Here is a 26,723-nt window from a genome sequence, read left to right on the forward strand (position 1 = left end):
GAGGACCAAGGAGGACACAGGTTGTGCCTAAGGGCATATTGCGAGTTAGTGGCAGAACAAGGGCTAGAACCTGGATCTCCAGGTGCTCTTTTGAGTAACGCAAGCTTGCCGAGGCCATTGATGTTCTGGCCAATCGCCTTGCCCATTAAAGCTCATGGGCAAAAAGAAAAGCTGCCCCCTCAGAGTACCTCATGAATCTTCATTCTGTTTCTCCTTCTGTGTCCCCAAGAACCCAATTCCTCCAGTGGGCAGAAGGAGTCAAAGTCTTAATCCATTTTCTATCCAGGGGCTTTTGATCCCAAACCCTTTGTGTTTCTCAGCAGAAAGGGATCCGGTCAAGAGTCAGGGCAAAGCCAAGGGTGGAACAGGAGCAGAGTGGACAAGGTTCCCCATTAGGAAGAAGCTGGTGACCCACGGACTAACTGGCAGCAGAGTCCATGGCCTTCAACATGCAGTAGTCATGGGAGGAGAAGCAAGGGAAGAGGATGGAAACACAGGGTTGGTTTGACCAACCCACAGAAATAGCCTCCCATGCGTGACAAACTTGTGGCCACTGTCAAGTGAAAATGTGATTCTGGACAGACAAGTAGCACCTGCTCCCTGGCTCTCGTTCTCATCCCCACGAATGGAGGAGCCCTCTTGCCTCTCTCCCCAAAGAACCTGGTGCCTTTCCTCCCATCTTTGGCTGTGAGGCCTCTTTCCTGACCCCTGATCCCCTCCTCTGAAGAGGGAAGCTGCAGACCCAGGGTAACAATTCCTCTGCATGCCGTGCTCTGCTTCCCCGCTTCTGCCTTCACCCCACAGCTCTGGCTTTGAAAAGCAGAGGAGGACAGGACTGGCTAATCATGCCTCCACCTTTCCTGAGCCTGGCCCCAGGACTTTTTGCCCTGCAGCCCTAGGAGCTGGTGGGAAGCTTCTTGCTGCAGCCTTGCTCTTGTCCCTGATCCCAGGAGGAATAACTGATGGCTCTTAAGAGCCCCGAAATAACACAGCTGCCTGAAGTACCATGCAACAGACACACAGGCAAAAGAATCTCCATGCAGCTCTTTTATGCATCTGGTATACCATGTGTGCCCACATGTGAGAGCCATGCTTCAAGCCCAGCTCCAGCAAGACCCAGCAGCTCCTGGCTTCCGTGCTCCAGTCTCGCATTGTCCCCCTCAAGGAACCCATTCCCAGGGCTAAGAGCCATCCAGGGATCAGTCCTGGCAAAGAAACCTTGACCAACTGGCCCACCTAGCCTTGGGACTGGCATTTATCTCCCAGTTGAGCCAGACAAGTACAAGAGAGTGTTTACAAGGGCAGGTCCCCAGGGTGGAGGGGGAAAGGAGAGAGGGGAACCCGCTGGAGAGGGCAAGGGGCCAAGGCAAGGAACACAGGAAACAGTCGGTGTGAACAGGCAGAACTGAGGACTTCTTTCCCCAGGAAGTCCCCATGCTTCCTTCTGAGTGAGAGCACATCCGATCCCCAGAGGGGAACAGAGGTGGCCAGAACGGTCACCAGCTTGGGGCAGCCAGTACCTGCCCTCCCCAGCAAAGCCTCCTCCTCCCTTCTCCCTACACTGGGGGCTGCAGAGCTGAATAACCAGACAGGCCTTCCGCCATGCATGCCAGGGACCTGGCTCTGCCGGCCCAGCCTCCATTTTGCTGCTTCTCCCACAGATGCTCCTTCCATTTTCTAAGCTGGCAGTTTAGGCTGGGAGTAGAAACCGGAGTTGTGCCCAGCACCCAGGGGTTCCCAAGCTGTGCCAAGTCAGGGCTGGGGGCTAAGTTTTCCCACATCTAGGGGTACCCCAGGGGGACATGCCCCACCAGGACCAGTCCCTGAACCAAAGCAGCTGCCCCTTGCCTGGCTCCAGGCACCATGCCTGTTCTGGAGCGAGGAGGATTGCTTCAGCTCCCCCCTCAGCACACACACACTTCAGAGCTGCTTGGACAAAAGAGTCCATCCTTCTCAGCAGCCTCTCAGCCTTGCTTGGGACGTGTCTCTTGCCTCCTCCCCCTCCCTCCCTTGCCTGTCAAGCGCCTCTCACCAGGGACACCGCACAGGCACACACACACATAGAGGCACACACATGCACACACTTGCAGCCACATGCTCACACACATATACATGTGGCCACACACACATACGGGCGAACACAGCTAAACCTGCAGCTTCATCTACAGAGACATCTCCACATTCAGAGAGACATCTCCACATGTCCATGTGCACATTCACACACAAAGGGATGGAGAGGGGCTCATGGCATCAGGGGATGAAGCTTGGCGAGCTGGGCACATGGCTCCTCAACATAGATTCACAGGCGCTCCACTGCCTTTCTCTACACACCTCAACATACATACACACACACACATGTCCCTGCTACGCAGAGCACCATGCCCCCTCCTCCCCTCCTGTGGAGACACACACCACACACAGCCCCCGCAGAACCTCCCGCCCCCTGTCAGACAGAGACACTGCTCAACCCCCATACCGAGAAGAACCCAATCCCCCCACACAGGAAAATGTGCCCCTCCGCCATACCTTCACCTCCTGACACACAGCTCCTCCCAATCCCCTCCAAATGGAGACCCCCAAACAGACACACACAGAGAAGCACACATTTCCAACCATCTCTCTTGGGCCAGCTGCAGTGCTGGGGCTCAGGGTCTGCTGGCTTGGAGCCCCAGGAACCCCTGCTGCACTCCAGGCCTCTAGGCCCCCCACTCCGCAGCCCCTCTGAGTTGCCCCCCCTCCGATCTCCCCGCGCCCCCGCCCCTCCGCACCCCCCCCCCCCCCGCGCCCATACCTGCTCATACCAATCCCGGCCTGTACAGGTGCACTCCGGCCACCAGCTGGGGCTGCTGCCGTTGAGTTTGGGGGTGCTCTTGCCCGGGACTGGCTTAGGGGGCACTGGTCCCACATCCCGGCCCGTGGGGATGAGCTTGGCCTTGGTGCGGGGGGTGGGGGTGGCCCCCGCTTGCGAGGGCAGGGTCTGCGAGCTGTAGCCCCCATAACCGGCACTGGCTCCATTGCCCCCACCTGGCCCGTAGGGGTCGGGTACTTGCCAGTCCCCGTAGCTGGGAGGCTCGAGGCGCCGCAGGGCGGCCAGGCGGGTCACCTCGTAGCACTCGGGGCACTTACAGCAGTGCTGGTGCTTGTGCATGGCACTGCCCCCCGCGGCTCGGACCCCCCAGCCCACGCCGGTTTCCACGCCGCCGCCGCTGCCACCGCCGGGCTCCCGAGCACACTCACACTGCTCGGACCAGGAAGGGGGGGGCACCCGTTGGGGCGCCCGAGCGGAGCGGGGCCTGGGGCCGGGCGGGCGTCCCGGGGCCTCTGCCCCCACGCTGCCCCGCACCCACGGCTCCCCCTCCAGCACTGGCGGCTCCGTGTCGCCCGTCGTGGCTCCTGGGCCGAGGCCCAGCGGCAAAGAAGAAGCGGGAGCCTGGGCAGAAGCTGGGTGCTGCGAGGACTGCTCCTGCACTGGTCCCCAGGATGGATCTGAGTGGAGTCAAGAGCATCTCTCCCTGGCTCGGGTCTCAGTTGATTCCAGCCAATCAGCGTACAGAATCAGGCAGCGGCAGCGGCAGCGGCAGGAATGCTAAACAGCGGCTCCTTAAAGCAACAGAGGCAGTGGCGCTCCCAGGCTCAGCCCCAGCTCCCCAAATATCCGGGGTAGGGCTGACCCTAGGTCAGAGACAGGGGACTTAGGCCACGGGTGAGCTCAGCTCTCAATTTCATCCCTTTTCATCTCCAATCTCAGCCTGTCCTCCGCCCACTCCACCCCACCCCACCCTACTACCAAGAGGGAGTTGCAAAGAGATGCTCAATGGGTCCCCGGCCTTGCTCTGAGCTGGGGCCACCAGAAGTAAAGACTTGAGGCGGCAGAACCGATCGAAGGGATGTTAGAGCAGGGTGAGGGAGGTGCTCTCTCCTAACGGGACCAAGGAAGAGGACAGCTTAGGAGGCTATTCTCTTGCCAGTACCTCTTCCTCAGGACTATTGTTCTCTCAATCTCTAGGCCCTGAAATGACTACAACCTAACACTTGACCTGCTTCTATCACCAATGAGGGACTCACACCTAGAACAGGAGGAGAGGAAAGCTCTAAGCTTTTGTCCCTGGTGCACAGATTCCTGTCTCCTCCACTCCACTCCTGCATGGTTATCATGGAGGAAAGCACTTCAGGATGCCAAGAGAGTAAAGAAAGTCCAGGGCAGGAGGAAAGGAAAGAAGAGGTCTAAAATGAAAGAAACCTGAGGGTCTAGAAAAGAAGTTGGGAATACTTGTCCAAGGACATCTTCTTAACCTCTCTAGGCTCAGCCTGTTGGTGGATGGAAGAAGGATGACATGCTGGGAAAACTTGTCATTTTGCTGTTCTTGTTTTGTCATTAGCTACCAGTTATTGAGTCTTTACAAAGTCCTAAGCACTTTACATGCAAACAAAACCCCTACCAAAGTGCTACTATTATTATCTGACTTATACCAATGAGAAATTGAGGCTCAGGGATGTTAATGCAGCTAGGTTACACAGGTGGAAGTGACGGAATCCTAGCCATTTGACTCAAGTCCACACTCAGAACCGCTCAAGTACAACAGGTCTATTCTAACTTCTGCAGATCTCAGATCAATGATCATTTGTTGCACACCTACTCTGTGCAAGGCCTTGACGTAGGCCCTAGGGCTACAGAAATTTTTTCTTAATTCAACAAATATTCTCTGAGCATGTGCTATGTGCCAGACACTGTTCTAGGATTTAAGGACGTAGCAGCAAACAGGAAAAAAACACACACACACAATAAATCCTTGCCCTTGGGGAGCTTACATTCTAGTGATAGGACACAGACAAAAATTAGTACAATAAATAAGTGAAGTATATACTACTATATGTGGTGATAAATGCTGTGGGAAAAAAGAAAAAGAGCAAAAAAAGAGGGGTTGGGAGTACTAGGGAAGGATATGAGGTTGTGATCATTTTTTCTTCAAGTTTTTTACCCCTACATTTTAAAAGGAAAATTTTCAAACATACCAAAAAACTGAAAGAATTTTATAGGGATCAGCAAATTGCCACCTAGATTTTACTATACTTGCTTTATCACATATACATCTTTCACATATCCTCTTTAGCTTTTTTTAAAATGAAATTTTACAAACATACAGAAATGCTGAAGGAATAGTACAATGAACTCCTATATATCTTCCTCATAGAGCCAACAACTGGCAATGTCTTGTTATATTTGCTCTATCAATCGACCTACATTTTTTTCTGAATCATTCAAATGTAAGTTACAGATTTCATTACACACCTCCTCTAAATATTTCAGCATTCACTGGGTGAGGATAAAGACATTCTCCAATAATATGAATATGACATGTAAGAAAATTACAATTATTTAATATCATCTAATGTCCAGTCTCTGGCATGCTACATGGGGTCTCAAAGAGTTGGACATGACTTAGTGACTGAACAACAACAATGTCCAGGCTATATTCAAGTTTCTCCAAACTTGTCTTTTATATTTTTTAACATCAGACTCTAATCACAGCTGTCACATTGCATTTGTGTCTTTAGCCACTAGAATAGCCCCAATCTTAACAGAAAAATTTTTATTTTGAAATAATTATAGATTTACAAGGAAATTGCATAGATAGTACAGAGGGGGCCTGTGTACCCTTAACCCAGTTTTACTCAATGATGGCATCTTACATAATTATAGTACAATATCAAAACCAGGAAATTGACATTGGTACAATGTGTGTATAGTTCTATACCATTTTACCACATGTAGAGATTCCTATAACAACCGTTGCAGTCAAGATACAAAACTATTTTGTCACCACAAAGACCTATTGGTGTCATCAGTTTAAAAGATTGAGGAAAGTGTAAAAAAACTTAACTCTATTTAGGTCTCTTTACCCTGTCTCATCGGAGAAGGCAATGGCACCCCACTCCAGTACTCTTGCCTGGAAAATCCCACGGACGGAGGAGCCTGGTGGGCTGCAGTCCATGGGGTCACTAAGAGTCGGACACAACTGAGTGACTTCACTTTCACTTTTCACTTTCATGCATTGGAGAAGGAAATGGCAACCCACTCCAGTGTTCTTGCCTGGAGAATCCCAGGGACGGGGGAGCCTAGTGGGCTGCCGTCTATGGGGTTGCACAGAGTCGGACACGACTGAAGCGACTTCGCAGCAGCAGCAGCAGCAGCAACCCTGTCTCATTTCCACTATGGTTGTCTTTAATATTTCCTCTACATATATTGAGCTCCACGTCAGATGATACTATACCTATTGCTTCAACCATCAGACATTATTTAGACAATTCAAGAGAAGAAGGAAAGTCTGTTGTACTTATGTTTTTATTCATTCTATTCCTTCTTCCTTCCCGATGTTCCAAGAGTTCTTCTTTTATCATTTCCTTTCTCTTTTATGCACTGCCTTTAACCACTCTTTTAGGGCAAGTCTGCTAGTGTCACGTTCTCATAGCTTTCCTTTTTCTAAGGATATCTTGATTTCTCCCTCATTTCTGAAGGATATTTTCACTAAATATAGCATCCAGGCTTGGCAGTTCTTTTAACACTTGAAATATGTTGTGCCACTTCCTCTGGTCACCATGGTTTCTGGTGAGAAATCACTGATTCTTGAATTGTTTTCCCCCTGTTGATAAAGTGGTGTTTCTCTCTTACTGCTTTCAAGACTTTCTCTTGGTCTGGGTTTTAAAAGTTTGATTATAATATGTCTTGGCATGGATTTCTTTATCCTGTTTGGGATTTGTTCAGCTTCTTGAATCTGTAGGTTTATGTCTTTTGCCAGATTGGGGGAATTTTCAGCCATCGTTTCTTGAGGACTTGTTTGGCCCCACTCTCTTTCTCTTCTTCTGGGACTCCCTGATGACATGAATGTTAGGTCTTTTGTTATAGTCCCACATGTCTCTGAGGCTCTGATCATTGTTTTTTTTTTTTTTTAAGTCTATTTTCCCAGTGTTATTCAGATCGGGCAATTTCTAATGTTCTATCTTCCAGTTCACTGATTTTTTTCTTGTCTTCTCCATCCTGCTGATGAGCCCATCTCCTCAGTTTTTTGGTTTGGTTATTATATTCTTCCATTCTAAAATTTCTGTCTGATACTCCATCATATCTGTTTCTCTGCTAAGACTTTCCATCTTTTTCATTTGTTTCCAACCTATTTGTAATTGCTCACTGAAGCATTTTTTCCCTAATGTTGGCTCCTTTAGACTCATTCTCAGATCATTGAAAGCTCTCTGTCATCTTGGTGTTGGCATCTGTTGTTTAGTTCTTATTCATGGTGAGGGTCTCCTGGTTCCTAGTATGGTGAGTGAATTTCCATTGCATCATAGACATTTTTGGATATTATGTTATCAGATTCTAGGTCCTACTTAAACCTCTTGTTTTGGATAGGCATTTTCTGACACTGTTGCCATCAGTGGAAGGGTCCATTGCCTGGCTACTGCCAGGAGGGGGTAGAGGTTCAAGTTGTTCCCCACTTAACATTGGTTGACACCCAAGGAGGGGTTCGTCTTTACTGCTGGGCAGGTGTGGGAGTTCCAGCCCCCCACAAGGCCTCCACTGACACCTCCCTGGCTGGGGAAGGGTTGAAGGGCCTCCTTCCTGCTCCCAGGTAGCTTCCACTCACCACAGGTAGGGGTGCAGGTGGGGGTGAAGATGATAGAGGACTGGGTGGGGAGGGGAGGAGGAGCAGGGCAGCAGCAAAAGTCTTGACTCTCCACTAGGCCTTCCTCTGATACTCTGATGCCACGCAGGTTAACCTGTGGGGATGGAAGTCCAGACTCCCTACTTAGACACCACCCCAGGGAGCCTGGGGAGTCTGGCAAGAGGGAAAGTCTTGGTTTCCACTTGGGTCTTTGCTGGCTGGAGTGGGTGGAGCTGCAGTTTTTTGTTTTTATTTTTCTGTAATGTGTGGTTGCAGGAGAGTGGTTATTGTCTAAGAGTTTTGTGTTGTCCAACTAAGCTGCCCACTTGCTAGTCTTTGGGCTAAAGAGAGCAGGCTTTTACTGAGGCTTTTTTGTTGTCTGTGTCTCCTGGCACTTCCAGGCTGGCTTCTCCAGCCTACAGTCTGGGATATTAGGCAACAAGAAAACCCAGGGAGCTCACTTAGTCAAAACTGCCCTTTTCTCCCTCTTTTAGAGTCTTCCTATGCTTGTTTTTACATATCACATGCAGAGTTTTAGCGTCCTTATTGGGAGAAATAGGGAGAAGTATGTCTACTCCAGCTGAGTCCAGAACTAGAAGTCTCCCATCTTTTTTTAAAAAAAAGTATTTATTTATTTTGGCTGCACTGGGTCTCAGTTGAGACATGCGGCATCTTTTTTAGTTGCAGCATGCAAACTCTTCTTTAGTTCTGGCATGTGGGATATAGTTTCTTGAGCAGGAATCAAACCCAGGCCCCCTGCATTGGGAACTAGAAGTCTTAGCCACTGTATCACCAGGGAACTCCCCCCATCTTTTTTTTTTTTTTTTTAATTAATGACATCGGCTTTTTGAAAAGTACAAGTTAGTTGTTTTGTAGAATATCCTACTTCTGGATTTGCTTGTTTTTTTTTTTTCCCCTCATGGTGTCATTTATCTTGTTCCTCTATACCCTGTATTGCTGTAAACTGGACATTAAAATAGAGGCAATCTTAAATAGGTTTTCAAGGTAGGCACTACTGAGAAAATGATATTTGAACAAAGATTTGAGGGAGGTGAGGAAGAAAGTCATGCAGAAGTGTATACCTAGCAAGGGTGCTAGATAAGGACTGCATCTGGCTTGTTCAAGGAACAGCAAGGAGAACCAAGTAGCTGGAGCAGAGTGGGGGGTGGGGTGGGGCGGGTACTAGCAAATAAGATCAGAGATTTCGAAGAAGACCAGACTGTATACAGTCTGTAGGACACTGAAGGACTTTGGCTTTATTCTGAGATGGAGAGCCATTGGAGAATTTTGTGCAGAGAACTGACATGATCTGACTTGTGTTTAGCAACATCACTCTGGCTTCTGAGAATGGGTCACAGGGGACAAAGGTGAATCAGTGAGACCAGTCAGGAGGCTTACTGAAGTGATCCAAAGGAAAGGTGATGGTGGTTATGACCAGGATGTAGCACTGGAGGTGATAAGAAGTGATTGGATTCTACATGTATTTTGAGGAGAAAGTCAACAGGATTTGCTGACAGATTGATTATGAGGTGTGGCCTTATCTGGCCAAGATTTTTTGGCCAGAGCAACTGGGAAGGTGAAATTGTCATCGACTGAGATGAGTACCACTTTAAGGAAGAGGTCATTTTGGGGAAAAAGATCAGGTGTCCAGATTTAGACATTTGAGTTTGAGACGTCTATCAGATATCCCAGTGGTGATAAATAGTAAACAGGCCTTGTCACTGGGATGCTCAAAGCTGGAGAAAAGGAAATACAGAAGCAGGTCATTACAGTAACTGCAAAAAGTGCTATTTCAGAGGGTATATAAGAAAGCAAGTTATCAACTCTATTTGTGGGTGATGAGGGGCTTATGAAAAGTGTCATAAGAGATGACATTTTTAGTTTGGTCCTGAAGGGTGACTAGGTGTTCATTAGGCAGAGAAAAGTACAACTCAGTTGTTTTATGGAATATTCTACCTCTGTATTTGTCTGGTTTTCTGTATTCTTAGCCCCTGGCACACAGTGGTTGCTCAATCACACCTAATCCAGTCACTAGTTGTGTGACTTTAGCCATCACTTTACCTCTTGACTTCCCTGGTGGCTCAGATGGTAAAGCATCTGTCTACAATGCGGGAGACCTGGGTTTGATCCCTGGGTCGGGAAGATTCTCTGGAGAAGGAAATGGCAACCCACTCCAGTACTCTTGCCTAGAAAATCCCATGGATGGAGAAGCCTGGTGTCCATGGGGTCACAAAGAGTCAGACGCGACTTCACTTTCACTTTTCACATTACCTCTTGAGCTTCAGTTTATCTGTGAAATGGAAACAATCATAGGGGTTTTGTGGGGATTAAATGTAAAACATTGAGCACTTTACCTAGTACACAGTGGATTAGGGTTAATTATTATTCATGACCAAGTCTAGGCTACTCTGGTAACTCAGGACCTTAAAGTCTTTTATATGCTCAGCAGTTTGTCAATACTATAGAGTGCTAGACTCTTCTTACATCCAAAAAGTAGCTCAGGAGAAAAATTGCTAAGCCTGGAGTGAATGAAGAGGGTTAAACTGCCTTCCTCATGCCTGATCTCCATTGACTGCCCCCCTTCACATTTTCACTTTTAATGAATATGAGTAAAGCCCATTTACATTCATAGTGAGCTTCTCCCCGCTCTAATAGGCTCCCTGATGCTCAGACTGGACATGATTGGCAACCCTGGGAACAGGTCAGCAACCCTGAGATGCTTTGACACTTGGAACCCCCTCCCAACTGCTAGACCTCCAGCCTGAGACCTCAGGGAGACAGGCGCCCCCTACAGGTGGAAAACAACTGCCCCTGCAGGCGATTGAGATTGTTAGGCAAATGGGCTGCCTGATGAAAGTGAAAGAGGAGAGTGAAAAAGTTGGCTTAAAACTCAGCATTCAGAAAACTAAGATCATGGCATCTGGTCCCATCACTTCATGGCAAATAGATGGGGAAACAGTGGAAATGGTGAGATACTTTATTTTTGGGGGCTCCAAAATCACTGCAGATGGTGACTGAAGCCATGAAATTAAAAGACGCTTGCTCCTTGGCAGAAAAGTTATAACCGAGCTAGACAGCATATTAAAAAGCAGAGACATTACTCTGCCAACAAAGGTCCACCTAGTCAAAGCTATGGTTTTTCCAGTAGTCATGTATGGATGTGAGAGTTGGGCTATAAAGAAAACTGAGCACTGAAGAATTGATGCTTTTGAAGTGTGTTATTGGAGAAGATTCTTGAGAGTCCCTTGGACTGCATGGAGATCCAACCAGTCCATCCTAAAGTAAATCAGTCCTGAATATTCATTGGAAGGTCTGATGCTGAAGCTGAAACTCCAGTACTTTGGCCACCTGATACAAAGAGTTGCCTCATTTGAAAAGACCCTGATGCTGGGAAAGATTGAAGGCGGGAGGAGGAGGGGATGACAGAGGATGAGATGGTTGGATGGCATCACCAACTCAATGGACATGAGTTTGAGTAAACTCTGGGAGTTGGTGATGGACAGAGAGGCCTAGCGTGCTGCAGTCTATGGGTTGCAAAGAGTCAGACACGACTGAGTGACTGAACTGAACTGACAATGAGACTGAAGCCACTGAGGAACCTGATACAGGATTTGGGAGGAGAGTGACTATTTCTGACTTCCATCCACGGTCTCTCCAGCTCCCTCAGCAAATTGACAGGATGAGGGTGGTGTGGCCCGCTACTGTATGATAATCTGGGCTCATTCTTGAAAGTACAGCTCCATTGGGTGACCCCAGTCTTTTTGTGTGAAGAAATAACCACTCTTGCCCCAAAGCCCTTGGGGCTTTTCACCTGGGAGCCAGAGATTGGGTTTGCTGAAACTGGGAAGTTTCTGCTTTGCAAGTAAGGGGAATTGTTATGGGTGTGCATTCTCGGTGGATGGGAATTCTAGCACATTGGGCATGGGGTGGAATAATTTTGATGATTAGTTCACTAAGGTATCAAGATTTCCCCACCATCCCCAATGAATGGATTAGGAAAATCCTACTTCCACCCATTAAGATAAAAAGGTCCTATAGGAGTTTCTCAGTGGCTTTCCTCAATTAGATTTCTCTATGGAGTAGAGCGGAGAAGGCAATGGCACCCCACTCCAGTAATCTTGCCTGGAAAATCCCATGGACGGAGGAGCCTGGTAGGCTGCAGTCCATGGGATCGCGAAGAGTCAGACACGACTGAGCAACTTCACTTTCACTTTTCACTTTCATGCATTGGAGAAGGAAATGGCAACCTACTCCAGTATTCTTGGCTGGAGAATCCCAGGGACAGAGGAGCCTAGTGGGCTGCTGTCTATGGGGTCACACAGAGTTGGACACGACTGAAGCAACTTAGCAGCAGCAGCAGCAGCAGCATGGAGTAGAGAGAGATCCTGAGATATGTTGACACCTGTGAGCAGGCACAGAGCACAACAAGAGGGAAAGAAACAAAAAGAACAGGAGAGTGGTAACAGAATTTGACAGCTTGCTGGTCCTGTGTCTGGTTTGGAGCTACCAAATTCTGTCAGCTCTGTGCTCTCTCTGTTAGGACCATGCTATAGTATCCCATCATCATGAGGGCCTCTGGGAAACAAATCCACAGCTATCACTCCTAGTAACCTAGCATTCTGGCCCAGGAGTAGGTCCAAGCAGGCCAAAGCTGTGGGCACAATAATCCCTGCACTTGGAAGTCATCTGTTCACTCAGTGCAGCAGGAGCTTCACTGTGGCAGAGCCCCAAGCCATGGCAAACTTAGGAGAGAGCTGTGCCCCGAGTTTTGTCAGGGGCTTTTCCTCAAGAGTTCCGAGGTAGAGATACCAGGCTGAGGTACTGGCAGCCAGAGAAGTCCTAGTCCAGCCACTACCCTAGTCCACAATAATTCCAGAGAATCCAAGGGAGGGCTCCTTACTCCCGGTGCTTCTAAACTGAACTGGGTCGGGGCTGTGCCTCAGCTCTATTAATAGCCCCCTAGCCCAGCCTGTTAGCCCCAAACCCTAGTGCCAGAAGCTATGAGTCAGCAGCTAAAAATAAAGAGAGCAACTGCATTGGAACCCCAACGAGCAGCTCCCCTTGGCCCTCCACCCGCAAGTTTTTGTCAGTCTCAGTCTCCAGTTCAGGACCCTATAGAAGAGTCTAATCCTGCTGGGAAGAGAGGAAGCATGGGCAGTGTCAGGCACAGGGCTGAGTACTCAAGGCTAGAGGCTTGGGGCAAGGGCTATGGGGCATTCCTGCCGGGCCCGGAGTCTAGAATCTGAGGTTAGAGGACTGCAGCTGAGACTGGGAGCTGAGAAGTGGAGGCTGAGGGGTTTGGAGACTCTGCAGGTGGTAAGGGGAGGAAGAGGCTGCGGGGCTGGGCGTCTGGGAGGGGACAGAAAAGTAGGGATGGGGACGGGAGAGGGAGGTCCGAGCTGAGAGGTGAGAGCCCGGCGGTACCTGGGTGCAGGTACCTCGGCGCCCCAGAGCTGAGGCTGGCAGTCGGTCTGAGGGGCGGGATCCGGAACGGGGAAAACTACGGAATTGCAGCTTGAAAAGGTAGTGTGTGGAAGAGGAGGTCCCAGGCGGCGTGGACCCCCTAGAAGACGGACCAGGCAGCTGCCGCGGCGTGGGCTACTGGGGCTCCTCCGGCCTCCCAGTCGGTCGCACGCCGGTGCCCCCGCCCATCGCGCCAGCTGCAGGCCAGGTATGTTGACTTGGACGGCGGCCTGTGTCTGTATGTACCTCTGTGTGCATGGCGGGGGCGGGGCGGCGAGAAGGGAAAGCGCAGGGTCCGGGAGGAGAAGGGGGCGGGAACACAAATTCAAACTCACTTCGGTCGACCCATCCCGAGAACGGAAGTGGCCAGGGCCATCCTGGGAATTGTAGTTCTCTGGGCTGCCTGCCCTGCCACCAGGGATGGTCTTGTCCCTAGGTGCCAGTGCCACCCCTGGTCCCAGGGAGAGGAATAATTGAGAACCGAACCTCCTAACCTCGTCAGACCCTTAGTTCGATTTCCCTTCGTGTAGAGAAATGAACCGGGGCGTGGAGAAACGAACCGGGGCGAATGTAGGTGCGGTGGGGGACTAAAGAGGTAGCCAGAGCCCTCTCCTGTCCTTGTGTTTTCCTTAGCCCCTCCCCCACTTCTATCAGTCACATTATCGTAGGCCAGCTCCGCGCCGGTCATGTAAATTGTTTAGTCCAGGGACTCACAAGCAGCAAACACACTGGGGAACTCGCTCCTCGGGGGGAAGGTGGGTCGGGCAACCAGACCCTAAGCACAACCCGGAGAAGCAAGAACTTGTGGAAATCGGATCATGCCCTTGGGGTCCGGAGTCAAGAACACAGGTCCCCAACGGGCACGAGAAACAGGTGGCATCCAGATAATACTTCACAGGTGACGACGGGCGCGGCCCTCCTTTTGGGGCAGGTGACCACAAGGTGGAGCTCCAGCGCAACACTGCACAGCGCGCTTGGGCCACCGGGAATGTCCCCTGTGGCGGTGGTGCTCCTGCTGACCATTTGCAGCCCTTCATTGCCCCAGGTAGTCCACTTGCCACCGCCAACCCTCGATTCTCCTCATGATGACCCCTCAGTGTCATGTCACATACAACTCGAGATGCAAGGTGCATCCTCCACCCAGCGCCAGCACCGAAAAGGTTAGACTGTACCAAAGGGGCATTAAATTCATTGAATAACACATTAACCGACAAGAGTCAAGAACCAGTGTGTCTTGAAAAAAAGACTGTGCACAAGAAAAAGCCACTTGCAGGCACAGAATTACATGGCTAGATGGGTTCTTTAGCCCCTAGTCTCTAGGCAGGAAATCAGATAAATTGCATATGTCAAGAGAGACAGTGAATGGAGCCAGGTCGACGTCTCCATCATCTTACAGTTCTCTGGGAAAGGCCGTTTTGTCATCTCCTTCAGTCACAGTTCTGAGCTGTCCCATACCTGATACCCTGTGCCTTGTACACAAGAATACCTGCGCGTAGATCTGAAACATTCTCTTGGGAATCTCTTTGTCTCTTCCTCTGTTAAGTTTCATTTGGGGACAAACTTCTTGTGACTTGGTCTTTCTGACCACCTCAGGTCAAAATCCCAAGGGGGACACCTCCTGCTGGCAAAGTTCACCCCACGCCAGCCCCAGCAACGTTCCACCTCAGCCACCCTCTCTTCCTTGCTGTTGGCCAATGCAGACAGGCCTCTGATTTTGGCTGGTGGGGGGCTAAGACAGGGCATTCACTCCCTTATGAAATTGTTGATCCTGGTCAGCAGCACTGCTGTTTCTAGCCCTGGAGAGGTAAGAGGGAACACATAGGGAGTGAGTAAGGGGAAGGCTAGAGGAGGAGAAAAATGAGGTAAGGGGAAACAGCTCTTACCAGTTCTCTGTCTCTCCTTAGCACACCTCCTATGGGGAGAAAAGCTTCGCATTGTGAGTTCAGCCAGCGTCAAGCAGAACCTTTTGACCCTGAGTTCCCCCTAACTGACTTTCCCAGGTTCAAGCCAATTAGACGTATAAAGGAAGGGTTTAAGAATCTCCAAGGGTCCAAACCCCAAGCCCTAGGCAGCATCAATGAGTCTGAATATGCCCCATCACCAGGACCCTAGGGAGAATGAAGACCCAGAAAGCTGAGGCGCAAAGGACTCACTGTTGTAGGAGGAAAGTCCACAAAAGCAGCAGGAGGGAGACACAATTGGTAATGATCCATATTATCAGGTAGGTTCGAGCGGGCTGTGAGAAAAGAAAAAGGTCCCTGTCAGTGGCCAGAGCCACCCATATACAGATCCAGGGGGTGTATAGGGGGAAATAAGTAAGGAAGAGGGGAACAGGGTTAAGGAGAAGCAGGGATAGGAAAAGAGGAGGAGGGGTGACAGTCCCTGAGCTCTTACAATAAGCCAGACAGGGTAGCGCATCTGCTGCAGCAGCTGGCAGTCGTTGGTGGTGACTGAATCCACCCCTGCACACCAGAGTAGGGAGAAGAGCCAGGGCTTGTTCACTACAAATAGGTTCACCGAGACATTATCATGGTGCAGTGCCCTGTGCAGGCGGGGAAGAAATAGGGAACATTCAGAACCTCGAGGCTCCAGGCACAGGAGGGAAACAGCCCCTCTCCGTGTTTGAATCCACAGTGTCCCTGCTCCAGAGCCATCACTTCTGCCTTTGGATAGCAGACCCCTACCTGCTCTGTCTCCCAGTGGATTTCACCCATGGGTCCTAGTTTTGCTGCCTGGGGTCACACAAATGTGTCTCTCCTCTTTGTCCCATGCCATCCCTTAAGAGGTCTGAGGGACAGTGTGACCACATTCCCCTGAGTCGTCTTTTCTCCAGGCCCAACCACCCCAGTTGCTTCAATCAGGGACCTGGGTTATCGTTCCTTTCACCATACAAACCTCTCTAATCTGATCTTACTCCCATTTACCAATGTTCCTTTTGAAGTATGGAGCCTGCATCTGAACGTGATAGCCTGGGTGGGCTGGGACTAGCTTGGAGGAGAGCAAAACTCCTCCTGCCTTCTGGGCGCTACGTCCATGTGAAGGCAGCCCAGGGTCAGGTTAGTTTTTGGCAATGTCAAGTGACTTTGACTCATTCATTGTGCACAGTGTACAATCAAAGTCCTGGTCTTTTGCACACATGTTCCTGCTGATGCCAATGTCTCCCTCTCTTATTTTTGTGCAATTGAGCTTCCTCTGGACCCTGGGCATGGGTCTTTACATGCATCTCCATTGCATTTTATCTTGGTACTTTTGACCTGGCACCTTAGAATGCTTAGATCTTCTAGGGCCTCCATTTTCCCATCACCTTTTTCATTACCAATTCATGCCTTCTGGAAACATGATCAGCAGTCAATGTTGATCAGGACAAGACTAAGGGGAGTCTTAACCTGATATCCTGTCTCCTCCCATGGTGACAGCTTGGGGAAAGGTCCTTGAAATACTTAATATGATAACTGGGCCATCATTCAGTTCACATTTTTTCCCTATCTAACCACAAGGATATTATAAGAGAGCTTGGTGACTACAGGTTTTGAAGCCTATTATGTTTTCTGGTTGCATCCACTCACATATGGGACTCCCTTGCCTCTCTCCCCTGGATCCACCCTCTCTCTGGTGTAAAATGAAAGCTAAAATCCTGGTGGCCAACAAAGTCCTACCTGGTTTGCTACCCGTTGCTCATGAGGCTGCTGTTCCTGCTGTTCTGCAGCTCTTCCCATTGTCACCTCCTTGTGACTTGTCAGGTCTCAGCCCAGACACCACCTCTTTCACCACTCTTCCTACTGTGACCTTCTCCCCTCTCTCCCAATCTCTACCCCATTCCTAAATTTTTGTCTTCATGTCACTTATCACTCTACAACATGCATATGTTTTGTGCAGTGGTTTATTATCTGTCTCTCCCATGCCCCAAACCTGCAATAAATAGAGCCTGACACACAGTAGGTGTTCAATAAATATGTGTTGTATGAGCAAGTGAATGAATGGCCTTTGCCCTCCCAGCCTTGGCTCTTCTATACCATTAAGCCTCACGTGATCCCCTCGGCTCCTTTCCTCTGGCACTCACTTGATATCCAACAGTGGCAGGTCTTGATAGGGGAGGTTGAGAAACTGGGGACTCTCAGTGCCATGGCCTTCCAGATGTCCGTATATCTGGCGCATTTGGGGGGCTCTTTCTTGGACATAAGCCCGATCTTCATCCGGTAGCCAAAGGACCTGTGGTTCAGGGTAGGTGGGCATGAAACTGGAGAAGGCCTGGGTCTGGAGGTGGCAGCAGGGGCAAAGATGTATGACCACAGATGGGGTACGTGAGCTGGGGCAGGGCCCTGGGGAGGGGGGATGCCTCAACATTATTGTCATGGTCTAGGGAAGGCAGGGGAGAGGGGCAAGAGGGGGCACTTGGGGTCCTGACAATATCACCATGGCTTGGGGCACTCCTGAACTCAGCACAGTCTCCAATGTCTGGTTGACAAAACTGTCATGATATGTGTGGTTTTCTGGGGGGCAGCGCAGGTCAAATATGATAGAAAGGTTGAGGCCTTCAGCTTCCTTCAGTATCTCTTCCAAGGATGGCACTGTTTGACTCTCAGCATCTTCTCGATCATGGCCTGACAGTTGCTTAGCCCCCCAGAAAGGTTGCCTCTATAAGAAGAAGAAAATTATTTCAAGACCAGAAGAAGCCTCCAGGCTGTGCCGCCATCCTCATTATCTTTACTCGTTTCCCCCACTTGGTGAACAGCTTTGGCCCTCGGTTGAGTCAGGGTTTTTCCTTTTTCCAAACTGTGGCCTTTTCTAGACCCTCTGACATCTTACTCTGACCCCAACCTCCTACCCTCCAGGTTTCCTAACTTCCTCACTCTCACTACACTTTCTCTTGGTCTCATGGAGACCTCTGGGATCTTGACCCCTTGGTTTCCTCCCAGTCCATCAGCCCCTTTCTAGCCACACCTACATCCCCTACCCATGGTCCATCCTCAGCTTAAACTACTTTTCAACAACCCCCTCAACTCCTTTCCTGCCCCATGTGCCCCACAAATCCTAAACTCTGACTGAATTCTACAGTTGTCTACCTCCTCCAGCCACTGGAATTGGGGGGCAGAGAATATCACGTGGGCTGTTGGCCCTGTGGTCCTGTTTTGTGTTCTCTGTGCCACTTAGCCATCCTTTTACTTGCTCTTGATTTGCTCCCTCTCCCATTCCTCCTGTTGGCTATTCCAAACCTCTGCCACTCTCTTTTCCTCCGCTTGAAATCAACAAATGACCTTGCCTCGTGATCACTGACATGGAAAAAGTGAACTATCAACACATTAAATATTTACTATGTGCTAGGCCATTGGAGAAGGAAATGGCAACCCACTCCAGTGTTCTTGTCTGGAGAATCCCAGGGATGGGGGAGCCTGGTGGGCTGCTGTCTATGGGGTTGCACAGAGTTGGACACGACTGAAGCGACTTAGCAGCAGCAGCAGGCAGTATTAGAAGTGCTTTATGTGTATTAATTTATTTAGTCCTCCTGACAATCCTACAAGGTAAGTACTGTTGTTACTCCCATTTTATAGATGAGGAAAATGAAGAACAGAGACCCTAAAGAATGTTGCCCAGGCTCACACAGCCAGGAAGTGGTTAAGCCATGATTCAAACTCAGACATCCCTTACTCTTAGGCAATCAGATGTGTCTTCATTTATTTAGTCCTCCTGACAATCCTACAAGGTAAGTACTGTTGTTACTCCCATTTTATAGATGAGGAAAATGAAGAACAGAGACCCTAAAGAATGTTGCCCAGGCTCACACAGCCAGGAAGTGGTTAAGCCATGATTCAAACTCAGACATCCCTTACTCTTAGGCAATCAGATGTGTCTTCATCACTCAGAATACGTACCCAGCTGAAGGGTTGGATTACGGGAGATTTTTCAATTTTAGGTTGTTTCTCTGATGTTTTACTTTCTTTTTTTTTAACAAGGAACTTGTATTACTTTGGTAATCAAGAAAAGGGGAGTTAAACAAATTAAGTATCCTTTGAAATATTTTCCATCATCTGCAGGATTGAAGTCCATACTTCCTGGCCTGGCATTCAAAGCCCACCAGAGACCAAGACTCTGCTCCCCCAGGCCCCAGCCAGCCTCAGCTCCCATGACTCCCATGCATCTTTATCTCCCACTTCCACTGAGCCACTTTTTCATTGTCTTGTGTTTTTTTTTTTTTTTTTTTCCCCACACCGCACAGCTTGGGGGATCTTAGTTCTCCAACCAGGAATTGAACCCAAGCCCAAGGTAGTGAAAGTGCTGAGTCCTAACCACTGAACTGCCAGAAAATTTCTACTGAGCCACTCTTCATTCCCTGAAAACACTTCTTCATATTTCTGGGCTTTACCCACATTCTTCCCTCTAACCAGAATTCTCGTTCCCTGCCTTGCCCATCTTAAAAACTACCCTCACTTCATATGCTGCTCAGGCATCCTCTCCTGTGAACCCACTCTTGATCCTCTCCCACACTGCCCCTGCCCAACAGTGACCTCTCTCTCCTCTCTACCCAGTGCAGACCTTGTTCTCACTTGAGGTTTCCTATTCTGATAGCATTACTAGGAAGGAATGACCTGAGGGCAGAGACTGCATACCTGTTGCCCAGTACAGGGCTCAGCAGATGGTTATCAATGAATGAACTCTGCCCAGAGTGCCCCTGTACGTGGCTGTCTCTTGCAGAAGGCTGTCCTCACCTGAAGGAACCAGGCCCCAGCATTGAGCCTCTTCAGTTCAGCCCAGGAGAAGTCACTGCTGTGGCTGTTGACTCGGTCTGGGAACACAGAGGCCACATCTGTGGTCCTGGTCAGGCGCTCATCATGCATGAGAAAGGGGATCCCATCAGAGCTGAAGGCACAAGGGGAGTCAGAGGACCAGGCTCCAGGGCTGGTCATCACTTCTGGAGCTCCCCTGCTGTGTCATTTGGGTGGGGGAAGGGGCCCCAGCTTCCCTCACCTGACCATCACGTCGGTCTCAAACACAATAGCTCCACATTCAGCTGTCTTCCGCAGGGACATCAGGGTGTTCTCGGGGGCCAGCTGGGAAAGGCGAGGGAGCAGGGAAGGGTGGGAGCCTGGGAACCCACAGGCCTGGCCGCAGCAGCCTGGAGAAGCAGACCTTCCCCACCCGGCCAGCATTCTGCCCCACACTCACCATGGGGGCCCCTCGGTGTCCTATCAACTTAGGCTTGTGTGGTAGGTCTTTGGGTTCCATGATACAGGCTGAGGAGATGAATAGGGGCGCCAGGTAGATGCCCAGGGTGGCTCCAAAATACAGGAGCAGTAGCAGGATCTTGGGACCTGTGGGGAGTGGGGAACAGGCCATGAAGAAAGGGCAGTGGTGGGCCCTCGGGGCAGAAAACAGCACAGGTATAGGAAATGGAGCAGCAGGAGGCAGAAGCACTGGTGGGCATTAAAGGGACTGGAGGCTGGGGGTGGAGTTGGCACCTCTTCGATGGATATGGTAGAAGGTATCAGCCACAGGCCAGGCCAGGAGGGTGATGCCAGCAGCTGCTCCAATGTGAAGGAATGGGGCTGTGGCCTGTGGACAAGAGCTGGTAAGGTCTTAGAACCTTAGAACCTCTCCTCTTCTTGTCCTAGGAGCTGACTTTTGAAGTTGAGGGCTTCCTGCAGTTTTGGGGCACCAGGGAGCACGCTGTGTCCTGGGGTTGGCCACAGGCGAAGGTTCCCCCCAAGCACTGGATATCAGCCACTCACCTGCAGTGACAGACGTAAGCTATGCCACTCCTCCTGCCATTGGACCTCCAGTCCCACAAGGCCAGCAGCCACAAGAAATATGATGAGGAGCAGCAGCACCTGGGGAACCAGGGGTGAGGGGCACGTTTGTGTCAACTTGGGCTGCCTAGGCTGCCCCTCACTCTATGAAAACAGGAGCATTCCCTTCTCCTGGCTCATCCACTGTCCTCCTTTCATTCAACATATATTTACTGGGTTTTGGGTCCTGGGCTTGTGCCCAGGAAGAGAAGAGCCGGCTAAGCACCGGGCCCAGTGTGCCCCTCTCCCGCTTGCGCCCATCCCCACTCTACCTTGTGCACGGTGTGCAGACACAGAGGCTGGCCATAGAGCCACAGGAGCAGGGCCAGGAGCTGGGGGCAGAGGTGGTTGGAGTCATGATGTGCCAAGAGGGGTCACTGAGTGAGTTTCCTAGGCTGACCCCTCCCTCTACCCTCCCCTCAGTGGCCAGGATGCGAGCGACAGCGTAGAGCTGCGAGGAAGGGAGGGCTAAGATTAGGCCAGTTGTCCCTGCACCCACCAAGAGCAGGGATGCGTATGTGACCAGTAGAGAGATGACCAGCAGGAATGCCGGGGACCAGTCCATCCAGTGCCCCCAGCGCTGGAATAGGAATCTGTGGGAGGGGAGAGGGAGGTGTCCGAGTGGGAGAAGGGTGGTAATAGTGGCCCGAGGGGAGTTGGGCTGGGTGGATCCAGGACCAAGGCTAGAAGGGAGTGAAGGGAAGCTCTTCACGGGGTCAGGGGCTCCAAGGTCTGGGGAGACTTCATGGACGGGTTTTCAAAGAGGCAAAGTAGGGGCTGAGCACCCAGGGGTCCCAGGGTGGGGAGTAGATGGACATGTCTGCTGAGGAAGGGGATCCATGACACACTCATTGAAGTTGTGCAGGTCATTGAGAAGGATGAGCACGACGTACAGCCAGCCCAGGGAGAGGAGGAAGGTGAGGAAGAGCAGGCCAAACCAGACGCATTCGCACTGCAGAGGGGCAAGAGAGAAGCTCACAGCGGCTCACATCCCCACTTCGGCTCAGAGTCCCCAGGGGATGGCAGTTCAAGGGGGCTTCCTGCAAGGCGTGGGGCTGCTGTGCTTTGCAGGCAGTTCTTTCCATATTTGAAGAGATTTTCCTCCTGGGGAGAGAAAATCCCTTCCCCATCCCTGCCTCTCCACTGTCTCTGAGCACACCTGGATATCTTTCCCCCTCCAAGTGGTCCCCGCCTTGGACTTCCACCCCTACCCACCCCCCAATCCGTACTTCACCTTGTTGGTTTGCATCCTATCCCTGGGGCATTTCTTCCAGTGGCAGCTGTACAGGCAGTGGAAGCAGCGGGCCCAGACAGAGCAGCAGCCAGGGGATTCGGCCATGGTAAGGGCCTGGGGGGAGGGACGCTTGGCTCTCAGAGACCCTGGCAGAAGGCAGATCCCAGCCTCCCTCCCAGTGAGGAGCCCAGTGGGGGAGGAGCGGAGGCCTGGGCCACTGCTCAGCAACGGAGGTTACAGGGCAGGCTCCAAGTGCCAGATTGGAGGAGGAGATGAGCAAAGGGGACAGTTTCCGGGGTCTTCCTTTCAACAGAACACCTGGAAAGTCAGTGAAAAACTCAGGAGATCTAGCCTCTAGGTGGATACACACCCACTCTGTCCAACTCCTCCCCTTTTAACAGCATCCCTATCTGGGGATGGAGTGCTTGCCTCGGGTGGGGACTCAGGAAAAACTGCCTGGGGTGGGGCATACAGGGTTTAGCAAGCTGAAGAAAATCTGGCCAAGCTTCAGGCAGCCCCATGGTGTGGCTTCCACCACAGAAACCAGGAAAAACCTGAAGCAGAGACACCAGTCCTGGCCTGGGACCCAGGGAGGCCTGGCTAGTGGCTAGTTGGTCAGTTGCTGTGGATACAGATTGGAGACATCACAAAGCCCTGAACTGAAAGATTCTATTTCTGCCTTCCGGAGGGCAGGGGGCACCAGCAGCATGGGGAAGTCTTGAGGAGTACGAGTTGCCTGGGTCACTCCTTACCTCCTGAAGGAACTTTTTTCCTGCCAGCACACACCTGGAAAATCGAAGCCCTTTTGCCCCAGTCCTGTCCCTTCCTGCCCAGTCATCCCACAACCCCAGCCAGGAACCAAGTCGCCGCCTTTCCCCTTTCAGGGGCCCCACCCTCTGAGGTCACTTTGGTGAAAGTACAACAGATACAGGGCAAAGGTGTGCATGGGGGTGTGTGGTTGTCTTGGGGCAGGGGATCTCTGGACCTTGTGCTTTGGGGTCAAGCTGAGACCAAACTGGCTTACTGATCTCCACACAAGGCTGGACATGTGATTGTGAGTCTACATGAGAAGGTGTGGGGTTTGTGTCAGCATTTGCATGTGCACTAGTGGCTGGTAGTGAAATGGGTTTCTAGGTGACTTGGAATATGTAACGGTGCCCCTCGATACACCCAAAGTGTGTGTGGTCTGGGCTCCCCTGAGGCTGTGGAGTCTTAGGGGTGCACAGTGGCCGGGGCCCTGGAAGGAGTGAGGATATGGCTGCTCCTGAAGCAGCCCTTCTCACCCTCTGCTTGCCTTTGGAAAGGAGAGTTGGGGAAGGGCTTGGAAGTTAGGGGATTGGAGCTGAGGGAGGGCCTGAGGGGAGGAAACCTCTCCCCTCCCTGACACCCCTCTAAGGAAAAAGCCCACCCAAAGGGAGGTCCCCTGCCTCTTCCCATGGTGGGACCACCAAGTGCTAGGAGCCTGCCTCGGGCTCCATCTGTACCGCAGGTCCTGCCCCTGCACCCCAATCACTGCCTTCCAGGGTCCCGTTTCCCTCCAGGAGCTGTAGGATGGGGCCAGGAGCTGAGCAGTCAGAAAACTCCAGTCAGGGATGCTGACCAGGGGTGCTGCTCAATCCCTGGGCCCACTGCCTGCCAGCAGGAGCCGGTCTCCTCCCCGCCACTCCCGCCACTCCCGCCTGTGGCCCCAAGCCTTCCCAAGCCCTCACACCTTTTCTCAGCAGCAGCTCCGCTCTGTGCTCTGCACTGCTTCCCAGCTTCTCTCCGAGTTGTCTGCCTCCTCCCTCTTCCAGTCCTTGGCTCAGCCCCACCAGTCAAACAGGTGGCACTGTTGCCACCTACCGGAGGCTGTGTGGGTCCTCTCCCAAGGCCTGCAGCTGCTCTGTGGCCTGTGGTGTCTGTGCCCCGTTGGTGGGAAGATGGGAAGCAGGAAGGGGGAGGGTGAGCAGATCTGCTTCTTTACTCGCTGCTGCTGCTGCCGCCGGTCAGGGGGCTTGGGGTGAGGAATTCCTTTGTGCAGCTTTCCCCATCCCTCTGTCCCTCCTCCTGTTCTCCTCTCAGTCAGTGCTTGGGCTTTGTCCTGGCTCAGGGAAGCGAGGGCTGAGGGCACGGGTGGGTGGGAAGCTAGGGGGAGGTGACCACACAACTTTGAAACTTGGCAGTAAGGAGCAGGGGCCCAGTCAGTCCCCTGGAAAAGGGTGTGTATGTGTGTGAGGAAGTCTAGCATTCAGTCTCAAGCTCCCTGGGAGGAGAGCTTTAATTCATCAGCCTCCCCTTCCCTCTTGGGATCCACGTCTGCAAGGTGGTGCATCTAGAAGAGTTGCAAGCCACTTCCTGTTTCACCCTGTTTCTGGACCAGGGGTTTCTGGGGACCTAGTGGGGCCTGAGTGATACTAGCAGCCCTTCTCTTCCACCCATCAGCCCAGAAAGGATATGCTCATTTAAGATGTGCTGAGATTTGCATCATTCCAGCTGCCTTGACCCCAAGGCATCTACAGTCTCTTTCCAAGAATCACTCAAACAGTGTATAATGTTAGGGTCACCGGCTTTTGGAAGGTGAACACATACAAAGGATGCTGTCACCACACCATCAGCAGGAGAGGGATGGTGGGCAGGTTGTAGAGTCAGCTTAGCCCTAAAGCATGGGCCTCTGGGTGGGCTGGGGACTAGGGGCTGGTTTTGACTGACCTTCTCTCTCTACCTTTTAGTTTTTTTACTTTACCAAAAGTGTTGGTGGGAAAGAATGCCTTCTCTGGGAATAAGCTTACCCCTCCCCCCAAACTCACTAGATTTGAAAACAGTGAGATGACTGGCTCTCTTATGCCAAGAGCTGGCCCCCCTCCTTCTCTGCCTTTCCATTGTATCCAGAGGCTCCAGTTGGCAATGGCAAAGGCTCCCTTGCTCCCTCCGCATTAAAATGCAAAGAGAAGCAGGGCCGCTTGCTGGCAGGAGGCCAGCAAAGGCTGCAGGGTCACCTCGCTCTAGGCAGGTTGTCCTTCAGTTTCTTCTACTTGGACTCGGTTGGATTCTGGAGGAGTCTTGGCTTTCATGTGCCGAATTCTGGGAGCTTTTTTGGGGGGAGTGGGGGCTGGGAATCAGAATGCATGGATACAAAGGCCCTAGGACCAGGGCCTTAAGCAAAGATAGAGAGCCCTGATGCAGCAAGAGGAGTCAGTCACGCCCCTCCTCTTCCCTTTCAGAGGAGAAAGCAGGCAGCAAGTGGGGTGCTGTCCGGGGGCTGGGCAGCAGTAACATCCCACATCCCAATGCCAGGTCAGACTGCGGGGCATTAGTTAACGGCCACCACTGTCGTTCTTGGGTCATGTAAGTTTTGGTGTCACATCTGGTTACAAGTCATAGCTCTATTACTAACTCTGTGACCAGTGAAGTGACAGCTTCTTTGTATCTATCTCCTCATGTACAAAATGAGATCTATTTACCTTGAACGTTTTTGTGAGGAGTGGATAAAATTGTGGCAAGCACGAGATGCTTAGTAAATTTGCTTAGTAAATTTAGTAAATGTGGTTCCTTCCCTCGAAATCTGAAGGTCAAGCAGGCTCTCCAGTGAAGCTCAGGTCACTGGCCTTGCTAGCATTATTCTAACTTCCTGAGATAACAGCAACATGAAGAAACATGGCTTGCTGCTCCACATACCCCTTGGGGAAAGAGTGCTGCTACAAGGCGGTGAGGTTTGGGCACTTGCACCAGCTTCCTTAATAGAATTCCCAGGGGTGGAGGAACATGGGTTGAAATTGTATTTCTCCCTCTGGCACAGAAGAATCCTTCCAAACAGCAGATGGACTAAGATTTATTTATTTACTTAACATTAACATTTAAAAAGATTTCATTTACCTCCCAGCAACATGAAAGACAACTAAGGGTGCTGTTAAAACATTGAAATCCAGAGACAGGAAAGATTCCCAACCCCATTCTGGAGGTGGCGTGAAGGATCTGTGCCAGGCCTCCAACACAGAGCAGGCTCTGCCATTAAGCTGAGACAACCTCGAGATAAGACAGCCTCAGCCTCGTTCCTGATGAGTCACCAGGAAGGTCTCTGAAGAGAGTTCGTTCTCTCTTCAGCAGGTAGCTCAGCACCCTTCTGGAGAGGAGAGTAGTAGTCTGGGGCTGGGGGTGCTGGACACTCTTTTTCAGTAATGTGTTGTTCCTTTGTTCCACAGCAAGGAGTCCAAAATCAACAGGAGTCATTACAAAACCCCTCTGGCTGCAACCTGAATGCATCACCCAGGCCAGACGGGGGCAGAGATGATGAATCCAGCTTCAGTGGGCCTCTTCTTCAATGGGGGAACAGCCAGAGAAGAAGCTGGTATTGCTGGCCAGGGCTCGTTTCTTTTTCTTCCCCGGAGCTTTATTTCCTTGGGTTTCTGTTGCTACATCTTTCGACTCTGAGAGGCCAAGGGAGGAGGCAGCTGGAGCCGTCTTCTTTAACAGTACCTGCTCCTCGTCACTCATCTCTTTCAGGATCTAGGAAGGACAGAGATAGCTGTGACTAGATCTGGGCTGGGTTCAGAGGCTCAGCACAGCCTAGCCACTACAAATCTTAGCACACTCCCACAGGTGACCCCCAAAATT

At 51.0% G+C, this 26,723-nt stretch overlaps 3 protein-coding genes and 1 long non-coding RNA gene across 15 annotated transcripts in view; 1 reads left to right on the forward strand and 3 right to left on the reverse strand.

The window, feature by feature from the left end:
* Positions 1-3,476, reverse strand: part of DLG3 (discs large MAGUK scaffold protein 3) — a 53,858-nt gene extending 50,382 nt beyond the window's left edge. For 2 of the 5 annotated variants that reach the window (XM_070784561.1, XM_070784560.1), the window contains exon 1: positions 2,792-3,475. In XM_070784561.1, coding sequence (XP_070640662.1) covers positions 2,792-3,148 — 357 coding nt within the window. In that variant the 5' untranslated portion in view covers positions 3,149-3,475. Of the gene's footprint in view, positions 1-2,791 lie in introns of all 5 variants that reach the window. The other 3 variants (XM_070784562.1, XM_070784559.1, XM_070784558.1) reach the window with 3 other exon arrangements.
* Positions 3,477-12,662: 9,186 nt separating this feature from the next.
* LOC109555341 (uncharacterized) lies at positions 12,663-26,451 on the forward strand. Of its 3 annotated transcripts, XR_011565378.1 has the most exons (4): positions 12,663-13,326; positions 20,726-20,955; positions 22,174-22,239; positions 26,312-26,451. It is a non-coding gene; the product is annotated as an uncharacterized lncRNA (long non-coding RNA). The 3 variants fall into 3 exon arrangements; XR_011565377.1 differs by lacking the exon at positions 22,174-22,239 and having other exon boundaries at positions 12,668-13,326; positions 26,312-26,450; XR_002180257.2 differs by lacking the exon at positions 22,174-22,239 and having other exon boundaries at positions 12,672-13,326; positions 20,726-20,856; positions 26,312-26,446.
* Positions 14,322-24,224, reverse strand: GDPD2 (glycerophosphodiester phosphodiesterase domain containing 2). 4 transcript variants are annotated; one of them, XM_070784784.1, is made up of 17 exons: positions 23,845-24,224; positions 22,886-22,919; positions 22,134-22,247; positions 21,793-21,851; positions 21,399-21,492; positions 21,172-21,231; positions 20,843-20,941; positions 20,573-20,666; positions 20,280-20,425; positions 20,082-20,164; positions 19,823-19,973; positions 17,532-17,753; positions 17,179-17,327; positions 15,513-15,660; positions 15,272-15,354; positions 15,002-15,030; positions 14,322-14,914 (listed from the first exon to the last, which is right to left on the reverse strand). In XM_070784784.1, the coding sequence occupies exons 3-17, from the start codon at positions 22,236-22,238 to the stop codon at positions 14,862-14,864; spliced, it is 1,575 nt and encodes a 524-aa protein (XP_070640885.1). In that variant the 5' UTR covers positions 22,239-22,247; positions 22,886-22,919; positions 23,845-24,224; the 3' UTR covers positions 14,322-14,861. The 4 variants fall into 4 exon arrangements, with proteins under 4 accessions (XP_070640885.1, XP_070640883.1, XP_070640884.1 ...); XM_070784782.1 differs by having other exon boundaries at positions 21,748-21,851; positions 23,845-24,223; XM_070784783.1 differs by having other exon boundaries at positions 21,748-21,851; positions 22,134-22,451; positions 23,845-24,223.
* Positions 25,931-26,723, reverse strand: part of KIF4A (kinesin family member 4A) — a 129,793-nt gene continuing 129,000 nt past the window's right edge. For all 3 annotated transcript variants that reach the window (XM_019956143.2, XM_070784779.1, XM_070784781.1), the window contains exon 31: positions 25,931-26,615. In XM_019956143.2, coding sequence (XP_019811702.2) covers positions 26,412-26,615 — 204 coding nt within the window. In that variant the 3' untranslated portion in view covers positions 25,931-26,411. The remainder of the gene's footprint in view (positions 26,616-26,723) is intronic.

The sequence above is a fragment of the Bos indicus genome, chromosome X, assembly GCF_029378745.1.
Source record: "Bos indicus isolate NIAB-ARS_2022 breed Sahiwal x Tharparkar chromosome X, NIAB-ARS_B.indTharparkar_mat_pri_1.0, whole genome shotgun sequence".
NCBI classification, from domain to species: Eukaryota; Metazoa; Chordata; class Mammalia; order Artiodactyla; family Bovidae; genus Bos; species Bos indicus.

Bases quoted from the DNA above. Each gene is read 5' to 3' on its own strand.
- GDPD2 (XM_019956144.2), bottom strand. From the start codon at position 22,238: ATGGCCGAATCCCCTGGCTGCTGCTCTGTCTGGGCCCGCTGCTTCCAC. The intron at 20,667-20,842 runs GTGAGTGGCTGA...TCTTGTCCACAG, and splicing joins GCTTACGTCTGTCACTGCAG to GCCACAGCCCCATTCCTTCA. The intron at 20,426-20,572 runs GTGCCAACTCCA...CACTCCCCACAG, and splicing joins CTACCATATCCATCGAAGAG to GTCCCAAGATCCTGCTACTG.